Consider the following 20,933-nt stretch of genomic DNA (forward strand, 5'->3'; position numbering starts at 1 on the left):
TCTGACTCAATTATATATGTCATGAGTTGAATATATATAATTAATTGTTTCTGAATCCAAGATATTATTTTGAAATGTCATTGAATTTTAGCCATCCATGAGCTTACTTATTACCACATACTCTTACAGGAGAACTAGGTAGGAACCCTAAACATTGTAATATATATTATGTTGGCGCAGTGGTTGAAGAAATCATCATGTAATTAAGAGACCACGGTTCATGTTTTCGCATTGTGGATTCAATCATGGTTAGACATTGATGGCTTACATGACAAAAATACTTCAGTTTTGTATACACAATGAACAAATTAATTTGAGTCTTCGGATAAATACAATTTTAAGCACAAAAATTGTATTATTCCATCACAACATATTATACATGTACAAACCATAAACACACAAACAAATCACCATAGTCTTGATAGATGATCATTTATTGATATTATAGAAACACACACGTCCTTATATGGACAAGTTTTATTCGTCTGCGTACCACATTTTACTTAGTAAGGCCAACGGCCCCTATAATTACCAGGTGGATAATAGTTGCAAGTCACAAAGGTTCCACCATTGTCACACTTTACTTTGGCACACCCAACCCACTCCGAGGTTCGCCACACAACTTGAGTGTAATGACCACATTGTTTTCCATCACTACAAGTGTTCGAAGCGTAGATATAGTCAGACTTCTCGTTGACCCACAATTTCACTGCCTCAGCTCCAGACAAAGCACCTCCGCTCCATGCCAAGTTTTCACCGTAAAGCCCATTTGAGTTGGAGTGAGTGAGACTACAGTCTCCCTTTCTTTGTTGAGCATAGTTCCAGGCGTATTGCTCCGCCCCCGCATGCCATTTCATAGGAGGCACACCAACTTGGGTTCGAGCACGGTTGTGTTCATCGAGGTAGTCTTGTGGCTGGTCTTGGGCTTTCAGAGGAACTGCAAAAGCTAGGAAAAGAACTATAACCGAAAGTATTAGTGTTTGAGGAGATTTAAACATCTTCATTCTTTTTCCTTATTAGTTGTCTATGAGCGAGCTTGTGTTGTATGTATTGGGTTAGAAACGGGGATTTATATAGAGTTTACGTTGGAGTTATTTGATGAAAGATTAATAACACTTGTAGTAATTTTATCATTTAAAAAAAAAAACTGTTTTAACCAAGTCAATCAGGGGAAGGGGTCAGAGATCCTAGCTAGCAATGAGACATGATCAAAGATTAATTATCTTCCCTTTAAGAATCAACCATTTGCCATTGTTTAAGTTAGTCTCATAGGAAGAAGTACAGAGTACGTAAGAACGGATGTCGAGTCACTAAACAAATCAAGCATATTTTCATTAGGATTAGACTAAATATCCACTAGATTTACTTGATCTATTATCCGTTTCATTTCGATTTGAAAACATCCGGATAACTATAAAGCAAAACAAATAATAGTAAAACACTATTTGTTATAAAAAAATACTAAAGTTTAAATAGAAAATATACACCAATTGAAAGTATTGTGTTCGACGTCTGTTTGAAAAAATATCTTCTTTAAAAGAGATGAATTTAACCTGATATGAGTTCTACCTCTTAAAGATGTATCCCTTTCACACTTAAATTTCCATATATTAGAACGATATATATACTAGCTCTCATATCATATAGACATATTCCATCGGCATACTCTTACTCTTCGTAGTTCATGCTTACATTACACTGTTAAATTTGGCTTTTTCATCGGAACAATGAAAGAAAATCCCACATTGACACTTGTTGGAGACTGTCTATTGTCATCGTCCAATTCCTTTTGTTCTATTATCATCGGACCATCAAATCGCCGGATCACTGTCTAAAGTTTTAGATGAATCGTATACGCTGAAACGTGTGTCTAACGTAACGTAATATCAATAACTAATTCATCTGACCTGTCATAGTAAGAGGACTTCCATATTTAGATAAAAATAAGACTTCATAATTTAGTTTCTGCGATTTAGTTTCGTGAAATTACACTCCATATATATAAGTTTAGTTAACCACTAAAGGGGACTTCCACAATTTTTCTTTGTTTTCTCGTTGGATCCATTTCTGAGATATAATCTATGGATAATACTAAAGTAATTTGGTAAAACATTAGTGTTTATTTCAGAGATTTCAAAAGTTATGTGAGGCTGACAATAAAGGCCCGGAATAAATATACTAGGCAATTTCTTGGTACAAATTAAAGACATATATAATCTGGGTAGAAAAATATTGTTACAACAATTTGATTTAGATTATGTCTCATTTTGATCTAAAAATGATACATGTAATCACATACTAGAAATTCGAATTCACAATAATTTTGATCTAAAAATATATGCGCATCCATCAGTATTTGTTTATCTATTGGTGATTATTGTTAGATTTTGTGGTTTTTTTTTTTTTTTTGCTTCATTATGTTTTGTTATTTGTTAATTATTTTTAATTTAAAGTAATTATATTGATTTGATATGATACACATATTATTTTGATATAAAACTTAACATTTATTTATTAAAATAATATGTGCATGATTAAAATCGGAATTATTATGATGAAATAGATAGTTAAATTGTATAACAAAATAGAATGCGTAAGATAAAAATTACTAAATAAAATACAGAAAAAGTGTGTTGACTACTATTTAAAATTTGAATATCATCAATAAGATATAGTTAAAGTCATTAAGTGTATAGCGAAATAAAAAATAAAAAAATAAAATTTAATTTAAAATAAATTTACTAAATTAAATATTTTTAAAATAAAGATTATCATTTCTTATTTAGAATTCAAATATCATTGCTAAAAATTTATAATTGTTGTTTAAACTCGACTAGCTAACAAAATATTATATTTGATTATTGGGTTATTGCGTCCATTATATAGTACCAGCTAACAAAGGATTCATTGTGGGTATTGTTCTGAATGTTTAAAAGAAGAAATAAATGAAGCAATTGTTTCTCTAAAAAAAGATTCGTTTGAATATTTACGGTGAAGAGAAAGATAGATTTGGTTTCTGGTGGAGGAAGTGTTGGTTTAATGGGTTTGATATCTTGGAGAGTCTCATAAGGTGTTGCCATGTACTTGGGTTAGTTTTTAGAGTCTCTCTGACACTTTTCCATCATTTCCTTAACAAAACTTCCATTTTAAGAGCTTTTGTATGTATTTAGGATCATTCCTAAAGCATTGATGCATATTGAGGTATGTTTAAGACCTCTACAAATTTTTCATTTTGTAAAGTTTTGGTTTTGTTAATTGCTTTTGGATTGTGTCGGTGTTTTAAGCACATATCTGGTGAGACTGTTGGAGAGGTAAGAATTGTTTCAGACATGCACGAGCGCAAAGCTACAATGGCTCAAGAAGCTGGGGCTTTCATTGCGCTCCTAGGCGAGTTTTCTTATTCAAAATTTCTAGCAAGTTTTGAAAGTTTGCAAAATGATGATGGCTTCTTAAGGTTGTAGGAAAATGGTAGGAAAAGTCTATTTCCTACGAAATTCCTACGATTTTGGCCTTAGGAAAAATGGGTGTTTCTTGTATTTCATCAGGAGGTATGAAACTATGGAGGAACTACTGGAGATGATAACATGGGCACAGCTTGGTATCCATAAGAAGACGGTAGTTGACACCGTTCCTTTTACTGGTATGTATCTATATAAGAAGATAGATAGATACTATGTTGATGATGAGAATTTGGATTATTTTCTGCAGGTTGGTCTTTTGAATGTTGATGGTTACTATAACAATTTGCTTGCTTTCTTTGACACTGGAGTTGAAGAAGGTTTTATTAAACAAGGTGCTTGTAATATCGTTGTTTCCGCGCCATCGGCTAGAGAACTTATGGAGAAGATGGAGGTACCTAAAACACTTGAGATATGTATGTGTTTTGAGTATTTAAAGAATACAATTGTTTTCAGTTTTTGGTTCATGGCAGCTATATACTCCTTCACACAAGTACATTGCTTCTCACCAAAGCTGGAAAGTTGAACCACTTGGAGATTACCCACTACTAAATGAGAACAAGCCTCAATGAAACTTGGCATGCTTTTGTGCATAAGAAGCAATCTCTTTAACATTTTGAGACATCAATTATGTTTGCAGTCACAATCTTTTTTCAATAGTGCAAAGCTTTTGGTGAATGGTTAAGGCCATTATGTCTTCTTCATCTTTTTTTGTTTGTTGGAAAGTTTGGGAATCAATTAGAGTGATCTGTCCCTTCTTTTAAAAAGAAATTGTGACAGATTCTAAGCTTGAAAAGCGTCAGCTTATTTAACTCACATGGAAGCATTTAGATAATTTCTCTTCTGAAAGCAACTTAGCCAGAAAACAGAACTAACTATTTGTTTCACTTGTCTTTTTTTTACCTTTTCTTATCTCCATTGGTTGTTGTTGTCTGGCCTATATGTATCCATTTCACTTTGGAATTTTAACTGACCTCCTTTGTATCATTTCTTCAATCATAAACCGGTTTTGGATTCTATTAAGCTATGTGCATGCCACTAACACTCGGATATGATCTTAGACTAAGATACTGTGCGGGTTAACTCGTTTCGACACCCAGTCTCAGTCATAAAAGAAACAACAGTACATCTCAGCTACATTGTCTTGAAGATAGATATAAACATAGTAGGCCAAGTTTTGATCTAGTCCTAGAAAGTCTGACTTTGAAGATTTTTAAGTGAGCCCGGCTCTAATACTTTTGCAGCACAATTTTTCGGCTAAGTAATTGTAAAGTGAATTCTTTGACAACTATTTATTCGTCCAGTATTGAACTATATTTTTGGCATATGGATCCATTATTTATTAACTTCTACCTCATATTATTTTCGATCATGGTGCATGATATTCATCATATTTAAGTTCTTGAATTATTTTAAGCCATGGAACGTAAATTATCGTAGAATTGAATGCATCCATTTGTGACATTAATACAATGAAAAAGACATAAAGGAATAGTAACATTGACCAATTTTCATTTAAGATACATTAGCCGATCCTTGCATTAAATATGCCCATGCAAAAAAAAAGTGTCTACTTCAATTGAACGTAACACACTCTCTCTCGCCTGAAAATATATCAATCACATGGTAACGGACTACAACAATGTTGTCTTGTTACATTGCAACTGTTAGGATATTCTCTCTAGTCATCTATATTCAAACAAATATCAACTACTGTTATTTGGGATCATATATATGATTATGAAAAACAATTGTTAAGAATTAAAACTTATGAAAAACATTTGTTAAGAATAAGGCATCAAATATATTTGGACTTTATGTAATTATCTAAACTATTTATTTATTTAACTTTTGCATTATGGACATGAGAATTACGATTAAAATTTATAGAATTTAAATCGTTTAAGACCACCATCACTGCTAGAAGACTTAATATGATATTTCAAGTGCTTATGACTCTTTGGTTGCACTGACGTTTGACACATCCACAACCACCACTCTGGTTATTACTTTCTAGTTTTTTTTTTTCTTCAAGAAACCAAATGTAAAGATTTGTAAAACCAATTATTTTATTTATAGAGTATATGATTTATATTCTTAGCAAAGAAAACATTCGACAATTTTATTAACTTTATAAGAATTAAACTTTGTTATCAAATTGAAGATAGACGAAAGAAAATGAAAGTTGAAAATGTGAAATGTGAACACAAACCGAAACCCACTCCCACTTTGGGATGTGTAGGGTTGGACGACGAACAAACCCCATTACGACACGTGACAGGCTGGGCATTCTCCACATGCTTTCTTGCCGAAAGTGGAAAGAAAGATATGGTCATAACCCATAACCATCACAAGATTATAGAATAATATATTATAGGATTTGTGACTTTGTGTGTGTGGTCACTCATATTCCTCCAATCAATCAACATTACATATAGTCTCTTATTAATTGAAAATGAGTATATATTTATAAAAAAAAAAAAAATAGTCCCTCTACATTTAACCAAAACATTATCAACAAAGCTATTAAATTTGTCTCTAAACGTAACAAAAAAGAGTAACACATTATAAGCAGATTTATCGTTTTCTGCTGTATCATAATTCAAAAGTAAATTCTCAAAAATCTTCTGAAACGAAAAAAAACGAAATGTGCATTATGAATAAAAGTGAATCGATTAGAACAAATCCCAGAAGGGAAGTTCTCGAGAAAGCACAAACATATAAGTGATTCCAATATTCGGACATATTATCTACTATTTATTTATGTATTTTCGGGCATCGTTTCTAAAGCAAAAGTTAACACACATATACGGAGTTTATTATTTCTTTCTTTAGTTTTCTATCTGTAATCTGTGTGACCGGAGCATTGTACATAAACACACGTTACTATCCTATTATATTATTTGGGAAGTACATTTTAAATGTAACCTTAATTTTTGTAATTAATTACGTGATAATGCCATTAGAAAAATTTAATCAAAAACAAAATCCTTTAATAACGTCATTAAAGTTACCAAAATCATTTAATGATAATATTCATCTCTTAATTATAGGCATTATTGGATCTAAAGACGGGTCATCAAAGATTTTCTAAACTGAAGCAAAATATACTGAATATTCAATTATTTATCTGTTACCAAATTATAAACAAATAAGTTCGTAAAACAATTTAAAATTTTATATACGAAATCAATTAAATCTTAATCACATAAAAATTAGCACAAAAAAAATATTATGTGGTATGTATAATGTTACTATATATAAAATTAAACTATAAAATATAAATGTATTAGAGAATGATACAATTTGCAAAACTTTTATATATAATAAAAATTCTTAAATTTTAAAAATTACTATTTTAAAAAAAAATCACGGGACGGGTAAAGAAATTACAGAACGGGTTTTATTTTGAAATTGGGTTATATGGTAGATGTATTTGAATCAATATTTATAAAATTTAAAAATATTATTAATATGCTGTTTTAATAGGGATTAAAACTTCAGTTTTTTTACAATTCTCATGGATTCGTGGTATAGTGTTACTTAATATTATAAACTGTAAAATATAAATATTTTATAAAAATAAAATTTGCAAGTTTTAATATATATTACTTTTAAAAGGTAAATCGCCCCGCGGTATATTGCGGGTTAAAATCTAGTATGTATATATTGGCACACACCTCAATATTCTAAAATATAGTATTTAAACTAGATGACAGTCTCAGTACAATATTTTTTGCTAAAAATGTAAATATTCATTTCACAATGAAAATTAAGGTTACACAAGAAAGCATAACCAAATTTATGGTCCCATGCCAAAAAAGTTTAAAAAACATGAAAACATACGCAGTCTCAGTACAATTGATTATCAAAATAATTGGCAAGGTGTTCTTATGGATTTTTAATCCGAATAGAAAAGATAGATTTAGTTATATTATAATAATAAGTAGATAATATACTGTAAATGATGCATAACATAATGTCTTTAACAAATTCTTTTTTTGTAACGTTATGTAATGATGAATGAAAATGCTTAATTGATTTTTACATGTCTTGCATGCGAAGTAGCTAAAATGCTTATATTGTAAGTGACAACGTATTAAAAGATGGCCCTTAAAAGATAGAACTTAACATATTTTGTAAGATTTGAGGTTTTGAGAATTTGAGTGACCAATCTGCTTTCCTTCGAATCTTTCGGGAATGCTTTCTCAATTCACCGTGATCTCACATGTTTTAATGTATTTCCAAGCTCTTGTCTCAAAGCTCTCATGGTCTTAAAATCAATTAATCTTATCTATCTTTTAGTGGCATTAGAGAATGTCTTTGTTGTATTGTTATAAATTTTGGGTTTATTGAATCTTCTTTGTACTTGTTCTTATTTGAATGAATGAAAGCAAGTTATTTGATCAAAAAAAAAAAAAAGAGAATTTGACAGATTTTTCTTAAACATTTGGGATTATGCGCTTTAAGTTTTGCATATTTAAGATAGACTTATGGCAGATTTTGCTATATAGTTTTCTGTTATTTTCTGCCTTGTTTGTCCAGATTAGACAGTGTAAAGTCTTCCAATTCTATGGTGAAAACGGAAACAAAATAAACCAGTCGGGCTTGGTTAGCAATGTTCAAATCATATGACCCAAAAAGGGAGAATTAACTAAAATTTGAAGTAAATATATCAATATTACTATAAAATAATAAATTTCGTATCTTTTTTGCGTCCATTATCTGCAAGATTATCTGTATCCAAATAATTGGAGAAGAGAGAGAAAATAGGATTTGTTAGGATTTCTCTCGATCCCTCTCTCCATTTTGGCTATAAAAAGCCACAACAGGGTCTCCATTTCTTCCCACAGCCAATGAGCCAAAGATAAAGAAACACCTATCCTATAATAATTTAGAGCAATATACCTCCATAATGGAACATCTATATATATAAAGGTATCCGTATATCTCTATATATTATATTCATTGAGTTTAAAGTGGCTAGGGTTTATAGATGTATGTGATATTAAGAGATATGAAACATATTTGTCGACGGTTTGAGTGGTGAGGAATTGATGGTGACAGAAGAGAGTGAGCACACATGGTGGCTTTCTTGCATATTTGAAGGTTCCATGCTTGAAGCTATGTGTGCTCACTCTCTATCCGTCACCCCCTTCTCTCCCTCTCCCTCTCTCTCTCTCTCTCTACAGCATTTCATTTAGTTTTTAGAGTTAAACATTTTGATTTTGATTTTTACATCCATTCTTTTGGTTTTACAAACATGAATCAGCATATTAAAATGTCAATTGATATACCATTGTTATGTAGATTGTGTAATTTTATGATCGCCACACCCTCCCTCTGCGTCCCCTTTTTTTTCCGGCGTCTCTCTATCGAGAGAGATATCCCGATTGGCTTAATCTCATCAGCTTACATATAGTTTGGTATTTTTGAACCTCTCAATATTTGTGTTAAACATTTTGAATAAATATGTGCAGAATTAAAGTCGACTTTATGGAAGATCCAAAGAAATAAATATCAATATTATATAGCAATATATGTGGAGTAGATTTCAATTGTTTTTGTTTCTAATTTTCTATGATAGATGTATAGAAGATTCAGATCTTTTCTTGAGTTTTTTTTTACTGGTCAAAGATATTGTTTTCTTATAGTTTTGTTGTTTTTGGAAACCCTAACATTTGCAAGTCTTTTCAATTTTACAAAGATTTGTTTTTCTATACATTACAACTTCATAAACATTGAAATCCCATTTCACACGAAAACTTTCTTAAAAATGATTCTTGGTATTAAATTATTAGTAACATCTTAACATGTAGTCTTTTTCTCTTCTTTTAATCTCTTGTTTGTATACTCAAAAATTCATATACAAATGAAATCTATCTTGAAGCCTTATTGAAAAAAGAATAACCACACTTCATACCTCTTGGTTGGAGTCTATATGTTTTCACAGCTACCTCTATCTCTCATTCTTTGCACTTCATTGATTTACATGGGGATAATGACGATCCTTTTAACTTGTACTTTGTTTGCCATTTGGTAAGATAAAGATTTGGCCTTGTAGGTCGTTTGTCATCTCACACTCTTTACACAAGACATGTCTCAACCAGTTAATGTAAAATTTATTTAAAACAAAAAACAGTCTTACATCAAGTGCTTCTGCTATTCGAAAAATTAAACGGAATTTAAATTTTAAATCTAGGTATGTACTCCCTGATGTAAAATTTGAAATGGCTCATGTTGTATTTTGAAAATTGTAATAAAAAAAGACAAACTTTATGAGAAGAGAGACTCGATTCGAATTCCAACATGAGCCATTGTATGAATTGTATATGAAGTTTAATTAATTGTTTACATTGTGTGTATATTTCAAAATATATGTTTCTTCTTTTTTTGTCATATCCATTCGTTAGTTCTCTCATCACCATCATTCCCAAAGTTTTTTAATCTAATAAGATGTGGGACTACTTCCTTCCCAAGATCTGGTCTATCTCTTTTTCTTAGCTCCGCACATTTCAACGCTAGAGTAGCAAAAGATTGAGCCTCTTGTACAGGCCAATCAGGCACAACGGGGTCAAGCATTTCCTTGAAAGTTCCTTTACTAATTGCCCTTGAAACTTGGTGAGCCAGCCCCATGGGAGGCCTTCCGGTTATAATCTGAAGTAGCAATATCCCCAATGAGTATACGTCTGATTTTGTGGTTAACATTCCTGTTTGTTGGTATTCAGGGTCTATGTAACAAAACGTTCCTGCCGCAGATGTCATGTGGAATTGCGTGACGCTATCAGCTATCGATGCGGGGACTAACCGCGCTAAACCAACGTCGCTGATCTTGCTCACGTAGTTTTTGTCTAAGAGTATATTGGCTGGTTTTAGGTCGCGGTGAACTAAAGGTTCTGGCTTAGCTTGATGAAGGAATGAGAGTGCGGTAGCAATCTCCGCCGCTATTTCAAAACGTTTCCTCCACGAAAGCGGTGGAGAGTTTCCAGTACGAAAAAGTCTATCCTCTAAGCTCCCATTTTCCATGAACTCGTAAACCAAACATCCATATTCAGGACATGCACCAAGGAGAAGAACCATGTGAGGATGCCTTATGGAACATAGAACCTCAACCTATAAAATAAGAACAAAAATATGTATGATTTACGCAAAAGCATAAAACAAAATAGAAAATAGATAAAATCTTACTTCTTGTTGAAATTGTTTTTTTCCTTGAGCAGCATCAGGTCTTAAAACTTTAATGGCAACAGGAGTGTGGTCAAGTTCACCATTGTACACAGGTCCATATCCTCCTTCACCAATCTTCCTATGATTTGCAAACCTCTCTGTAGCTTCTTCGATCTCTTCTATACTATATTTTCTGTAGCGAACATCGTTATGTGCCAAAGCACTCACTGCGCGGTCTTTGTCCTTTTCTTCACTTACAGCTTTCATCTCTGCTTGCTTCCTTCTTTGTCCTTCTAGTTCAGCCATTCTTTGAGCTTTCTCAGCTGCTTCTACGGCTGTTCTACACTTTGCTTTCTCGATTTCAGCAACTGCCAATGCTGCTTCTTCAGAAAGCCTCGCTTTCTCGAATTTACGAGCTTCTTCTATCTTCCATTGATTTAGCTCGTTTGCCTAGAAAATAAAAGAAGCCATGAGTACCGTGCTCAACAAGAAACTTGCTCAAATTAAACTATTTACCTTTCTTTTTGCCGTAAGTGCTTCTTTACAAGCTGAGCTATACATGTCCATAGTTTGCTTAAGTTCAAGCTTTAGCCTTCTCATCTCAGCTTCAATATCTTTCTGCAAATAAAGCAACAACCATATTTACATTTAGAGCCTTTCAAACTTAATTCTTGAACCTAAAAAGAAATTCGTTCAAGAAAACGTACAGTTGATTGTGGAATTGACTCTTCTGAAGAACTCGATGCACCATGATAAAAATCCATACTATTTTGAGAAGAGAGATCAACTGAACCCATCACTCCAAACCCACCATCAGATTCATCAGAAAACGAACTTTGTAACGTGGGATTTCTTTGGAAGGCAGCTTGATTAAAGCCGTTGTTGAAATCCATCGACCCATTTATAGGGCTTTTGTAACCTTTTTGCGTCGTGTTGAAGGCGGCACGATTATGCGGATAAGTAGTCTCATTAGGTTTGTTCCTTGCACTACGCTGGACCCTAAAACGTATCAAGAAAACAATAACATTTGCTTTTAGTAAAAGTTTTGAGAGAAAACTGATAAAAAGAACCGAAGGTTGGGTTACCTAGGTATGAGATCTTGCTCGCTATCGGATAAAGATTGGATTAAAAAGCCAGAGGATGGAACACGAGGCGGGGCAAGCGTATTGGTGATAGGTCTTTGAGCTGGTCGGGAAGACTGAACTTTCCCTCCTTTAGAAATGACATACACCGAACAAAAATCAGGCGTCGATTTCATTATGCTAGATTGCACCTCATGTGGTTTACTAAACATAAAAGACCTAGCGAAGGTGTTCTTCGTGGATGCTCCCAATACAAGATTGTTAACCAGGTTGTTATTAACGTAATCCAAGATTGTTTTTGCTACGTCGGAATCGTCTAGAACAACCTCCGTCATAGAAATCTACTAAGAGTGCATGGCGTTAAAACATTTCTGTTCATATATGCTTGAAAACGAAATGGTAGAAGGATTAACTATATATTATATACCCCTTTTCGCGCACAATATCCTCGATATGGAATAAAAAGCTGATTTAGATCATCATTGTTCAAGTTGGCTCCATCTGCAATTCATTCAAAATCTTTAACGTTTTGAAAACACATGATGATTCTTAGTAGTTCCAAGAATGATAATAAATCCAATATTATAGGATAATGAGTATAAGGTACCTACGGTTTGAATTTTTGGTACGAACATGGACAAGAATCATGACGGGATTGTGAATCATATTGAGGAGATGGTCGACGGCCCAACGAACAGCGTAAGAACTATGTTTCTCTTTGTCTATTGCAACGACCGTTGAGTTCACCGGAGAATGGATATCGTCGGACGAGTACGGTGAAGCCATCATGGTCATACCACACTAGGCAGAATTATGTCACCGCAAAGGAGCTTGTGGTCTAAGGTTTTCTTCTCTCAATTCAACGGACGAGACATCAAGTTTCTTTTTCTTTTCTTTTTTGGTAAATGAGACATGATCAAGTTCTTATCAACCATTGATTATTACCTATTTTTCTTTCGGTCAAAAAACGAAAGTATTTTTAGATACGTATTGGTAATAAATATGTACTAAACAGTTGTTTTTTTATTATTATATGGGAAAATCTCTTTAACGAAAAAACAAATATGGGAAATCAATACAAGTTTTAAGAAAATATGGTGTTTAAAAACTAAAAACACATAATCTTTCATAATTTGCATTCTCTAAAAATTGAGCCTACCTTAGTATAGAAGAAGTCCTAAAATAAATACTATTTGATTAAATACTTGTTTTAAACTAATAACACAGGTCATCTTTTGGTGGGGGTATGACGATTTTAGCGTAGCCCGTTTTGGGCTTCGAGTTGATTTCGAAGCTTTGTTTTTTAATTAAGTGGAGTTACAACAGTTAGGGATGTGCTAAAAACTAGAAACCAGAGATTACTTTAAATTCGTTGAAGAAGAGAAAATCTGAAGAAAAATATAGAAAAAATCAGAAATCGATTTTGGATATTTAGGGTTTTTGATTATGATAATTTTTGATGATGTGTCTTAATTGGCTTTGTCAACTAAAATTTATGATTAAATTAAAAGTTAAGATAAATTAAAGATTTAACTCACGATACTAGACCAACGAAAATAGTAAACTGATGGTTTAAATGATATTTTTTTCCTATTTTTTTCACACTAGTCTTAATCATATGCTTCCGCCAAGCTATTTTCAATTCGAGTTCATCAATTTGAGTTAGTACATCAATTTGAGTTCGACTTTGGTTCCTCTTTGTTCGATTTGGTTTTGGTTCGGTAAATTCGAATCAGTTTTTTTTTGCCGAGGACTATATATTGTATGATTAGGTGTAGGATTTTGATTTCATTTTGTAAAAAATTGACACTCATAATTTTGAGAAAGTTTCTCATAATAGATGAATGAAATTAAAATTTATTTGAGTATTATGTAAATATTAAAGTACATAGATTTCCATTTAAAATGTCCTTGATAATCCCAATATTTTTTCTTCAAACCTTAATGCTGCGCAAAATATTTAGAAATTATAAGTGGTTAGTTTAAATTTTTTTAATTGGATATATAAAAAGGATTAAAATTATTTTGTAAGATATAATTAAAAATTATGAATAAATGGGTTGATTGGTACACAATTTGTATTTTATTTTAAACTCATTTACTTGTTTCTTGAAATAATCTTATACTATTATTTGGGAAGTATATTTAACAAAGTACCCTTACCCTTTGTAAATAATTACTTAGAAATACCATTGGAAATAAAATTTTAAAGAGCAAACTAATTCAACTCACTAAAAATATTTTAAGAGACGGCGGGTTAATATTATATGATAAAATTATATAAATAGAGTTTGACACCTCTAAATAGTTGGAAAAAAAATTGATTATACAAGCAATTTTTTATTGGGATTTCAAAATGAAAATATAAACTCCATATATAGGTTGAATTCAGTATTATTATATACCAAAAATATGTTTAAAATATATTGGATTATGCAAAATTGCAAAAAATAACTAAATTTCCTAATTAACTCAAACAAATCTCCATTTCAACAACCAAAGAATTACAAATTAATACTAAATTTCTTAAATTAACTCAAAATAATCTACATGTTAGTTTTTAGATGCGGCTCATTTATGATATTTTATTTTTTGATCTAACTGAAATATATACAATCTCATTTTGTGGTTGTTAACATAAGATTAACATTTTTCACTTACTTACGTAATATATCAAAACTATATTATAAAATATATGATATATAAATTTTTGTACTAAATGAAATTTAACCTGCGTTGTAACACTGGTCATGATCTAGTTATCAAATAATTGGTTTCCGCTACAAAAAAAAAAAACAATTTTTTGTTGTGACAACCATTGACATAAAAATGTATGATTGAATAAAAAGTGAAGAAAATCAGAGAAAAAAAAACTTAACGTTAAAATATTATTACTTTTAATATAAAACGTTACCTTTGGCAAATTGTTTTTAAATCGAATGGAAACGCAAAAGCTATGCCACATACTTTTGGCATCTCAAGAAGAACCTTCATCTGAGGAAATCATTTTATACCTAACTGAAAACAGTGACATAGGTTTGGCGAATTTGTGGTGTCGTCGCTTGACGGTCCACATGCTTAAAACCTTCACAATATGATTGATTGATAGAATATGGCCGCATAACGTGTGGGAGGCACGGGTCCACATAATCAAATGCTTCTTTGCATGTTATGCTAGATACTAATTTGAAATTAAAATTTGTTTATGAAATGATAACTAGGACGACATAAACTATTGAAAGAGTTTTCGCCATTTTTTTTCTTTTGAATGTAATTGTTCTTGGTGTGATTTGTTGTTTGAAGTTCAAAAGGTACTTATATGCAACGTAATGAGTAAATATGATACCTATATATTGATAATATTGATAAAATTATTCATCTAGTGAATTCAAAAGTTAGGGGCAAGTGGTGTGTCTAAACTGGTTGTTGTCTGACGACAAAAAAAAAAAAAAAACTGGTTGTTGTCTTGCCGTTTTTGATACAGAAAAACAACACACACTTATCTCGCTTATATCTTCATCTTCTTCTCTGCTTTTCCTCTATGGTTATTTACGTCACTACATCACCAACAACATCACTCCAATTTGGACCCACCGGAAATCAAATGAAACCCTACCGGCGAAACCAAGTATTAAATTCACTCACGCTTTTCCCGTGAAGTCATCTTCCAAAGAATCTTCAAAAGTTTTTCTATTTTTAGAATCCCCAGAAACTCTTTCAAAATCCTTTGAAACCGGTAAGAATTAGATTATCTCTGTTTTCTGAGTTAATTGTTTTTGAAATCAGAGACCTTTAAGTATTCTGATTCCATTAGAGACTAAACCCATTCCAAAGTTTTCGTTTTTACGTTCTGGGTCGTGTTAGATTCTTGTTTTTGTGGTTCCTGAACTAAGCAATGATTGTTTCTATGAATTCTTCAGCATTGTTGATGACTTGATCAAAGAGAGTGTAAGCAATGTCTGTGAATGATAGAGAGGATTCATCAGCAGATTTATATAATGGACAGCTTTTGAGAGACATTAAGGAGGTAAGTAAAGCTCTTTACTTGACCAATGGACCTCAAAGACCGGTGCTTTCGTTGTCTCCTCCTGTTCGATCTCAATCTGTTTCGAGAACTACAGAGATTGGGTTAGTATTGTCAAATAAGAAGAAGAAATCGTTGGTACCATGGAATTGGAAGAAGCCTTTGAATGCTATAGCTCATTTTGGGCAGCGTAGGTTTGATGTTTGTTTTCTACTCCATGTTCATTCCATTGAAGGGTTGCCTTTGAATTTGGATGGTACTAAGTTAGTTGTGCAGTGGAAGAGGAAAGATGAAGTGATGACTACTCAACCTTCCAAGGTTTTGCAAGGAACTGCTGAGTTTGAAGAGACCTTAACGCATAGATGTTCGGTATACGGTAGTAAACATGGGCCTCATCGTTCTGCAAAGTATCAAGTGAAGCTTTTTTTGATCTATGTCTCTCCTGTTGATGCTCCATGGCTTGTATTAGGTAAGCATTGGATTGATCTTACAAGGATATTGCCGTTGTCTCTGGAGGAAATGGAAGGTACAAGAAGCACGAGAAAGTGGAACACGAGCTTCAAATTATCTGGCCTGGCGGAGTCTGCAGTGTTGAATCTTAGTTTTGATTACTCAGTTGTCACCAGTTCAGTCTGTGACTCTACAAGTAAAAATGTGATGCTGAGGCGGGTTGGTAGTGTTCCAAGTATGGACCATAGATCTCCACCGCTTGATGATGGAAAGGTTGTCAATGAAGTCTCCCCGAGTCTGAGTTTGAATCTTTCCCAGTCAATAGATTTTCTCTATGAGAAACTTGGCGAACAAAACCCACAAAGATCAACAGGAACTGAGGTAGAACTAGGTTTGGAGACTGACAAACAAGCAGCTGATTCTGATGACAGTGGAAAAGGAGTAGAGACGTTTCAGCAAGAAAGATCCGGGCTGGAAGAAAGCAATGATCCAAATACAGAGTCCTCGAGAATTGAAATTATTGATGTCCATGAGATACTTAAAGATGAAGATGAATCCGTTTTCGAGGAAACCTATTTTATTGATCAGTTATCAGTGGCCGCACTAAAAAGTGAACCAAGTAATTTGTTGCCAAAACATTCAGTTGATGGAACACCCAAGTCAACTTTCAGTAGCCAGGTAATTTCTGAGTCATCTGAGAGTAAATCTCCATCGGCAATGGATGATAGTACAGAGAAAGAAAACTTTTTGGAAGTTAAATCTAGTTATAAAGCCGCCAAAATATCAATGACGTCACTAAGCTTGGATGACATTACTGAGTCTGTAGCTAATGATTTTCTAAACATGCTTGAACTTGAGGAGTGTTCTTATGTTTATACCTCAGATGGTGAACCTACATCTCCTCGTGAATCTCTGCTTCGAGAGTTTGAGAAGGAAGCTTTCGCTTCTGGAAACTTTCTCTTAGATTTAAATGGAGAAGCAGAATATGTTTCTGATATTGATGAGAAATCGAATGATTTCTCATTCTCTGCAAGTTCTTTGGATGTTGGGGAAAACAAGCGTGAGGGAAAATCTCAGCTGTTAATAGACAGGAGAAAGGCCAAGGTACTTGAAGACTTGGAAACTGAAACTTTATTGCGAGAGTGTGATTTTGATGACAACAGTTTTGATAACTCTTTATGTGTTTGCTCTGATGGGTTTGGAAGTCCAATAGAGCTTCCAGTTGACAAGGGATTAGATTTGCTTCCACTTGGAGATAATATTGGTCCTTCTGTTTGGACAAAAGGGGGAGGGTGTATTCGGTCCATGAATCATTTACTGTTCAGAGAGTCTAAGGAGGCATCACAACTGATCATGCAAGTTTCAGTCCCGGTGGTGCTAGTATCAGAATTAGGTTCTGATATCCTTGAAATACTACAAATTTTTGCAGCTTCTGGAATTGAAGGACTTTGCTCTGAAGTTAATGCATTAATTCCTTTGGAAGATATTATGGGGAAGACAATACATGAAGTTGTCGATGTCACAAAATTTAAGAGGTTCAGATACTTTCCACCATGTTGATACAATACATTAAGCATTAAATTTCTACTTTCGAAGTCCTAAAAAAGATATAGTTTTCATGTTTTCTTTTTTGTTTCATGGCTTACAGAACTGGACAGGATTGTTCTGACAAGAGTAAAGGTGTCGTGGTTCAGAAACCACCAGGACAGCTGCATTTGTGTTCTTCAAATGAAGAATTTGGATCCAGTATGTGTCCAAGTAATGTACCTCTTGAAGATGTCACTTCCTTAGCTATTGATGAGATATACATTCTCTCGATAGAAGGATTAAAGATTCAATGCAGCATGTCAGATCAAGATCCACCATCAGGAATTGCACCAAAACCCATGGATCAGTCTGACGCTCTAGAGTTGATACGTTTTTCCTTAACCTTGGATGAGTGGTTAAGGCTTGACCAGGGAATGCTAGAAAACAAAGATCAAGATTTAGCTTCTAATGGAAAGGGTCATACGTTAAGGAACAAATTGACACTTGCTCTTCAAGTGTTACTTCGAGATCCATCCCTAAATAATGAACCTATTGGTGCATCTATGCTTGCTCTGATTCAAGTTGAAAGGTCTTTGGATTCCCCAAATTCATCTTTATGTAGTTTGGCTCAAGAAGGAAGAAATAAGGAATCCTTTGGATATGATACGCAGTTGTGGAGAATCACTGAAATTGGTCTAGCGGGTTTGAAAATTGAGCCTGGTGCAGACCATCCATGGTGTACGAAATCACAACAACAGTCTGGATCCCGCTGGTTACTTGCCAATGGTACTGACAAAACCATAAAGTGTCAAGCTTCAGAGTCAAAGGTGATCATTGTATCAAACGTGCAAGCAACTAGAAAGAGGTTGGACACATTGTGGAGTATAATATCTGATAGGCACCATCAAGAAGGTGATTTGAGTAACTCTGCTGCCTCTGTTCCATTTACAAGAAATTTAGACGTGATCTTTTCAAATGAAGTAACAGAAAGATCGTGATAGTAGCATTTCCATCGGCATATTATTATACTTCTTTATTTCCACTCTATGCTGAAGAACCAGTCATTTTGATGTGAAAGCAGTCTTGTTCATGGTGGAAAATGCTTCGCTGGCTCCTCTTTAACTACTTGAAAAAAGTAGATGTATATGTCATCGGATTTATCAAGGTGTATGAGAAATAGAATTTTTTATTAAATATTCCAGTTGCGAATTTAAGGCCTTTGTCTTTCATCTATGCTTGTTTCTTTTTAAAAAGTTGATCTTATTCCAGTGACTAGAATATGATTTTCCGTCTTGAGTGTACTGCCTTTAGGAATCACTGTGATGAGCGGAGACTTGACGTCAGATACCGAGCCTTCATAGGAGAAACATGTCTGCTTCATCTCATCTCACTCCAGGAGGGTCAAGCCGTCAAGGCTAAATTCAAGGTAATGTTACATGGTAATGGCCTCTATATGATTATTTGTCATGGATATTGATTTTAATGTGATATCTTCCTTGTGAATGGCTTCTTCATTATTGATACCTTAATGGCTGGCAAGATCCCATTGTGTTCATTAGTGGTTTGGGAATTGTTCTGGTAATTATCTGCTTAGATTTGCATTGATATTCTAAGATTGCTAGTTTATGATATGATATGAGGTTCTCTGGACTGTTACGTCCATCAATTCTCACTTGTAGCAAAATAAGATGCTATAGAAGTACTACAGATTTAGAATGTCATAAACCTCTCAAAATTTGTGAACCTGCAACCAGTTTACAATGGATATAAAGAACTAGAAGCAGTTTTAAGTATCGTTCGTAACCATAGAAAATAAGATGTGCTGAATATAGCATGGTCGCCTTGAGCCTTAGTTCGAGTCTTAGTTCATGCTTGAGTGATTGTGGGAACCCTCGTAAGTTGTTATCACAAAGCTCGGATCATCTCTGTCTCGTTCAACCCTTTTCTTCACGGGACAGCCATCAACTGAACATTTGTAGTAGTTTCTGCAAATTACAGAGAAATCATTGCTATTAACCAATGGTACTTTTGGTGTATTGATTTTCAGGTCATAACAGAGAGCAGCTCGAATTTAACAGGCACGTAATTTCCTAGCTTTTGATTTCTCACATTTGGTCTGCTTCTTTAATAGAATTAAGGGAACTCAATGATCTTTCTGTGTGTTTTGTTTAGTCACAATAGTATGAAAGGGTTGGATGTGAAAGATGTAATTAAGCAATAAGAAATGTTGTTCCCTACCTTGGATGTGGGCTGTTCTTCACCATCTTCTTCCCATACTTTCTCCACTTGAACCCGTCGTCAAGCACTTCCACCTCGGACCGTGTCTTGAACGCAACTCTCCCTTTAATTTTTTTCTTTTCTTTCTTGTTTTGGTTGTCTTGCATATGGAAATAGGAAAAAAGAAAACAGAGTTAATGACTTGTAAACTGCAAATGTTGGTTCACCTAAAACTGTTAGGCTCAAGTCCTAATGTCTACGTTCGCATAGTTAGGGGCTTATGTTTTTGAATTAACGATGATCTGTTCTTATTGTTAGAAACCAAAAGAGAAACTTACCGGCAGAAGCAGTGGCTGTAGCAGCAACATAAGTTTTGGTACTTGGAGATTCAGGATGACTGAAACAGCTAGAAGAACCTGAGAATAAAGCACCAGCAACATCACTAGTCTGATAACCATAAGACTGATTCATCCCGGAAACCGCAGACACAAGATCATCATCCATCCATTCATCTGACAAGTCTAGCTCCGGAAACTCGAACACAGAGTGAGTATCATCGCTGAAACTACTCCCCAAGTTTGTGTCTGCATCATTCATACTCACCACTATTTACGAATTACGCCTATAAGAATGCGTGATCTTCCCTTTTCTTGGTCTGAAGACTTTACTTTAGAAAGGAAGCTTCGATGTTTAGTGTTTGTAAGAAAATGAGTACTTGTGTGTAACAGTTTCTTTAAGGAAACTTACATAGGAAGATGGATGCTTCAAAGCCTTATTTGTTCTTTCTCTATGACAAAGACTAGTGGTTGACTTGTGTCTTGGTCCACGATTACTCTTTTTATTATTTTTCTTGTTTTTTTCAAGTCTTTTCACAAGTCTTCTTGTGCAAGGACTTAATGCTTAAGTTACGCTACCGCAAATTACCATCTCTCATCTTAAAGACACCATTTTTTTCTTTCTTTTTGCATCTGTGTTTCCAAGCAATAGAGACATATTTGAACATAAATT

The 20,933-nt window shown here is 33.6% G+C and overlaps 5 protein-coding genes, 1 long non-coding RNA gene and 1 other non-coding gene across 15 annotated transcripts; 4 read left to right on the plus strand and 3 right to left on the minus strand.

Moving 5' to 3' along the window:
- Positions 1–503: 503 nt before the first annotated feature.
- Positions 504–1,004, minus strand: AT5G26130 (CAP (Cysteine-rich secretory proteins, Antigen 5, and Pathogenesis-related 1 protein) superfamily protein; the record flags this gene model as incomplete). The annotated part of the gene is made up of 1 exon (NM_122514.2): positions 504–1,004. The coding sequence occupies one exon, from the start codon at positions 1,002–1,004 to the stop codon at positions 504–506; it is 501 nt and encodes a 166-aa protein (NP_197985.2).
- Positions 1,005–2,897: 1,893 nt separating this feature from the next.
- Positions 2,898–4,296, plus strand: LOG9 (Putative lysine decarboxylase family protein; the record flags this gene model as incomplete). 3 transcript variants are annotated; one of them, NM_001343960.1, is made up of 6 exons in its annotated part: positions 2,898–3,088; positions 3,171–3,201; positions 3,285–3,454; positions 3,546–3,615; positions 3,709–3,852; positions 3,932–4,030. In NM_001343960.1, exons 2-6 carry the CDS (start codon positions 3,190–3,192, stop codon positions 4,028–4,030), a joined length of 495 nt encoding a protein of 164 aa, NP_001332527.1. In that variant the 5' UTR covers positions 2,898–3,088; positions 3,171–3,189. The 3 variants fall into 3 exon arrangements, with proteins under 3 accessions (NP_001332527.1, NP_001332526.1, NP_001318655.1); NM_001343961.1 differs by having other exon boundaries at positions 2,938–3,088; positions 3,285–3,615; positions 3,932–4,296; NM_001343959.1 differs by lacking the exons at positions 2,898–3,088; positions 3,171–3,201 and having other exon boundaries at positions 3,229–3,454.
- A 4,010-nt stretch (positions 4,297–8,306) lies between these two features.
- On the plus strand, positions 8,307–11,973 carry AT5G26146. Of its 4 annotated transcripts, NR_143295.1 has the most exons (3): positions 8,307–8,396; positions 9,939–10,079; positions 10,187–10,658. It is a non-coding gene; the product is annotated as an other RNA (long non-coding RNA). The 4 variants fall into 4 exon arrangements; NR_143297.1 differs by having other exon boundaries at positions 8,319–10,079; positions 10,187–11,973; NR_143296.1 differs by lacking the exon at positions 9,939–10,079 and having other exon boundaries at positions 8,319–8,396; positions 10,187–11,973.
- MIR156f lies at positions 8,500–8,631 on the plus strand. Its single transcript, NR_143299.1, has one exon. It is a non-coding gene; the product is annotated as a microRNA ath-MIR156f precursor (primary transcript).
- Positions 9,855–12,651, minus strand: AT5G26150 (protein kinase family protein; the record flags this gene model as incomplete). 2 transcript variants are annotated; one of them, NM_122516.2, is made up of 7 exons in its annotated part: positions 12,319–12,651; positions 12,135–12,208; positions 11,711–12,033; positions 11,333–11,624; positions 11,142–11,243; positions 10,647–11,075; positions 9,855–10,571 (listed from the first exon to the last, which is right to left on the minus strand). In NM_122516.2, exons 1-7 carry the CDS (start codon positions 12,500–12,502, stop codon positions 9,855–9,857), a joined length of 2,121 nt encoding a protein of 706 aa, NP_197987.2. In that variant the 5' UTR covers positions 12,503–12,651. The 2 variants fall into 2 exon arrangements, with proteins under 2 accessions (NP_197987.2, NP_001331153.1); NM_001343962.1 differs by having other exon boundaries at positions 11,711–12,048; positions 12,319–12,605.
- A 2,607-nt stretch (positions 12,652–15,258) lies between these two features.
- On the plus strand, positions 15,259–19,069 carry AT5G26160 (light-independent protochlorophyllide reductase subunit; the record flags this gene model as incomplete). Of its 3 annotated transcripts, NM_001343964.1 has the most annotated exons (4): positions 15,259–15,443; positions 15,628–17,716; positions 17,830–18,620; positions 19,020–19,069. In NM_001343964.1, the coding sequence occupies exons 2-4, from the start codon at positions 15,663–15,665 to the stop codon at positions 19,067–19,069; spliced, it is 2,895 nt and encodes a 964-aa protein (NP_001332621.1). In that variant the 5' UTR covers positions 15,259–15,443; positions 15,628–15,662. The 3 variants fall into 3 exon arrangements, with proteins under 3 accessions (NP_001332621.1, NP_197988.3, NP_001332622.1); NM_122517.5 differs by having other exon boundaries at positions 17,830–19,054; NM_001343963.1 differs by lacking the exon at positions 19,020–19,069 and having other exon boundaries at positions 15,259–17,716; positions 17,830–18,919.
- Positions 19,070–19,272: 203 nt separating this feature from the next.
- WRKY50 (WRKY DNA-binding protein 50) lies at positions 19,273–20,785 on the minus strand. The gene is made up of 3 exons (NM_122518.3): positions 20,264–20,785; positions 19,947–20,085; positions 19,273–19,693 (listed from the first exon to the last, which is right to left on the minus strand). The coding sequence occupies exons 1-3, from the start codon at positions 20,520–20,522 to the stop codon at positions 19,570–19,572; spliced, it is 522 nt and encodes a 173-aa protein (NP_197989.2). The 5' UTR covers positions 20,523–20,785; the 3' UTR covers positions 19,273–19,569.
- Between the last annotated feature and the right edge of the window lie 148 nt (positions 20,786–20,933).

Source organism: Arabidopsis thaliana, chromosome 5 (assembly GCF_000001735.4).
Source record: "Arabidopsis thaliana chromosome 5, partial sequence".
Lineage (NCBI taxonomy): Eukaryota > Viridiplantae > Streptophyta > Magnoliopsida > Brassicales > Brassicaceae > Arabidopsis > Arabidopsis thaliana.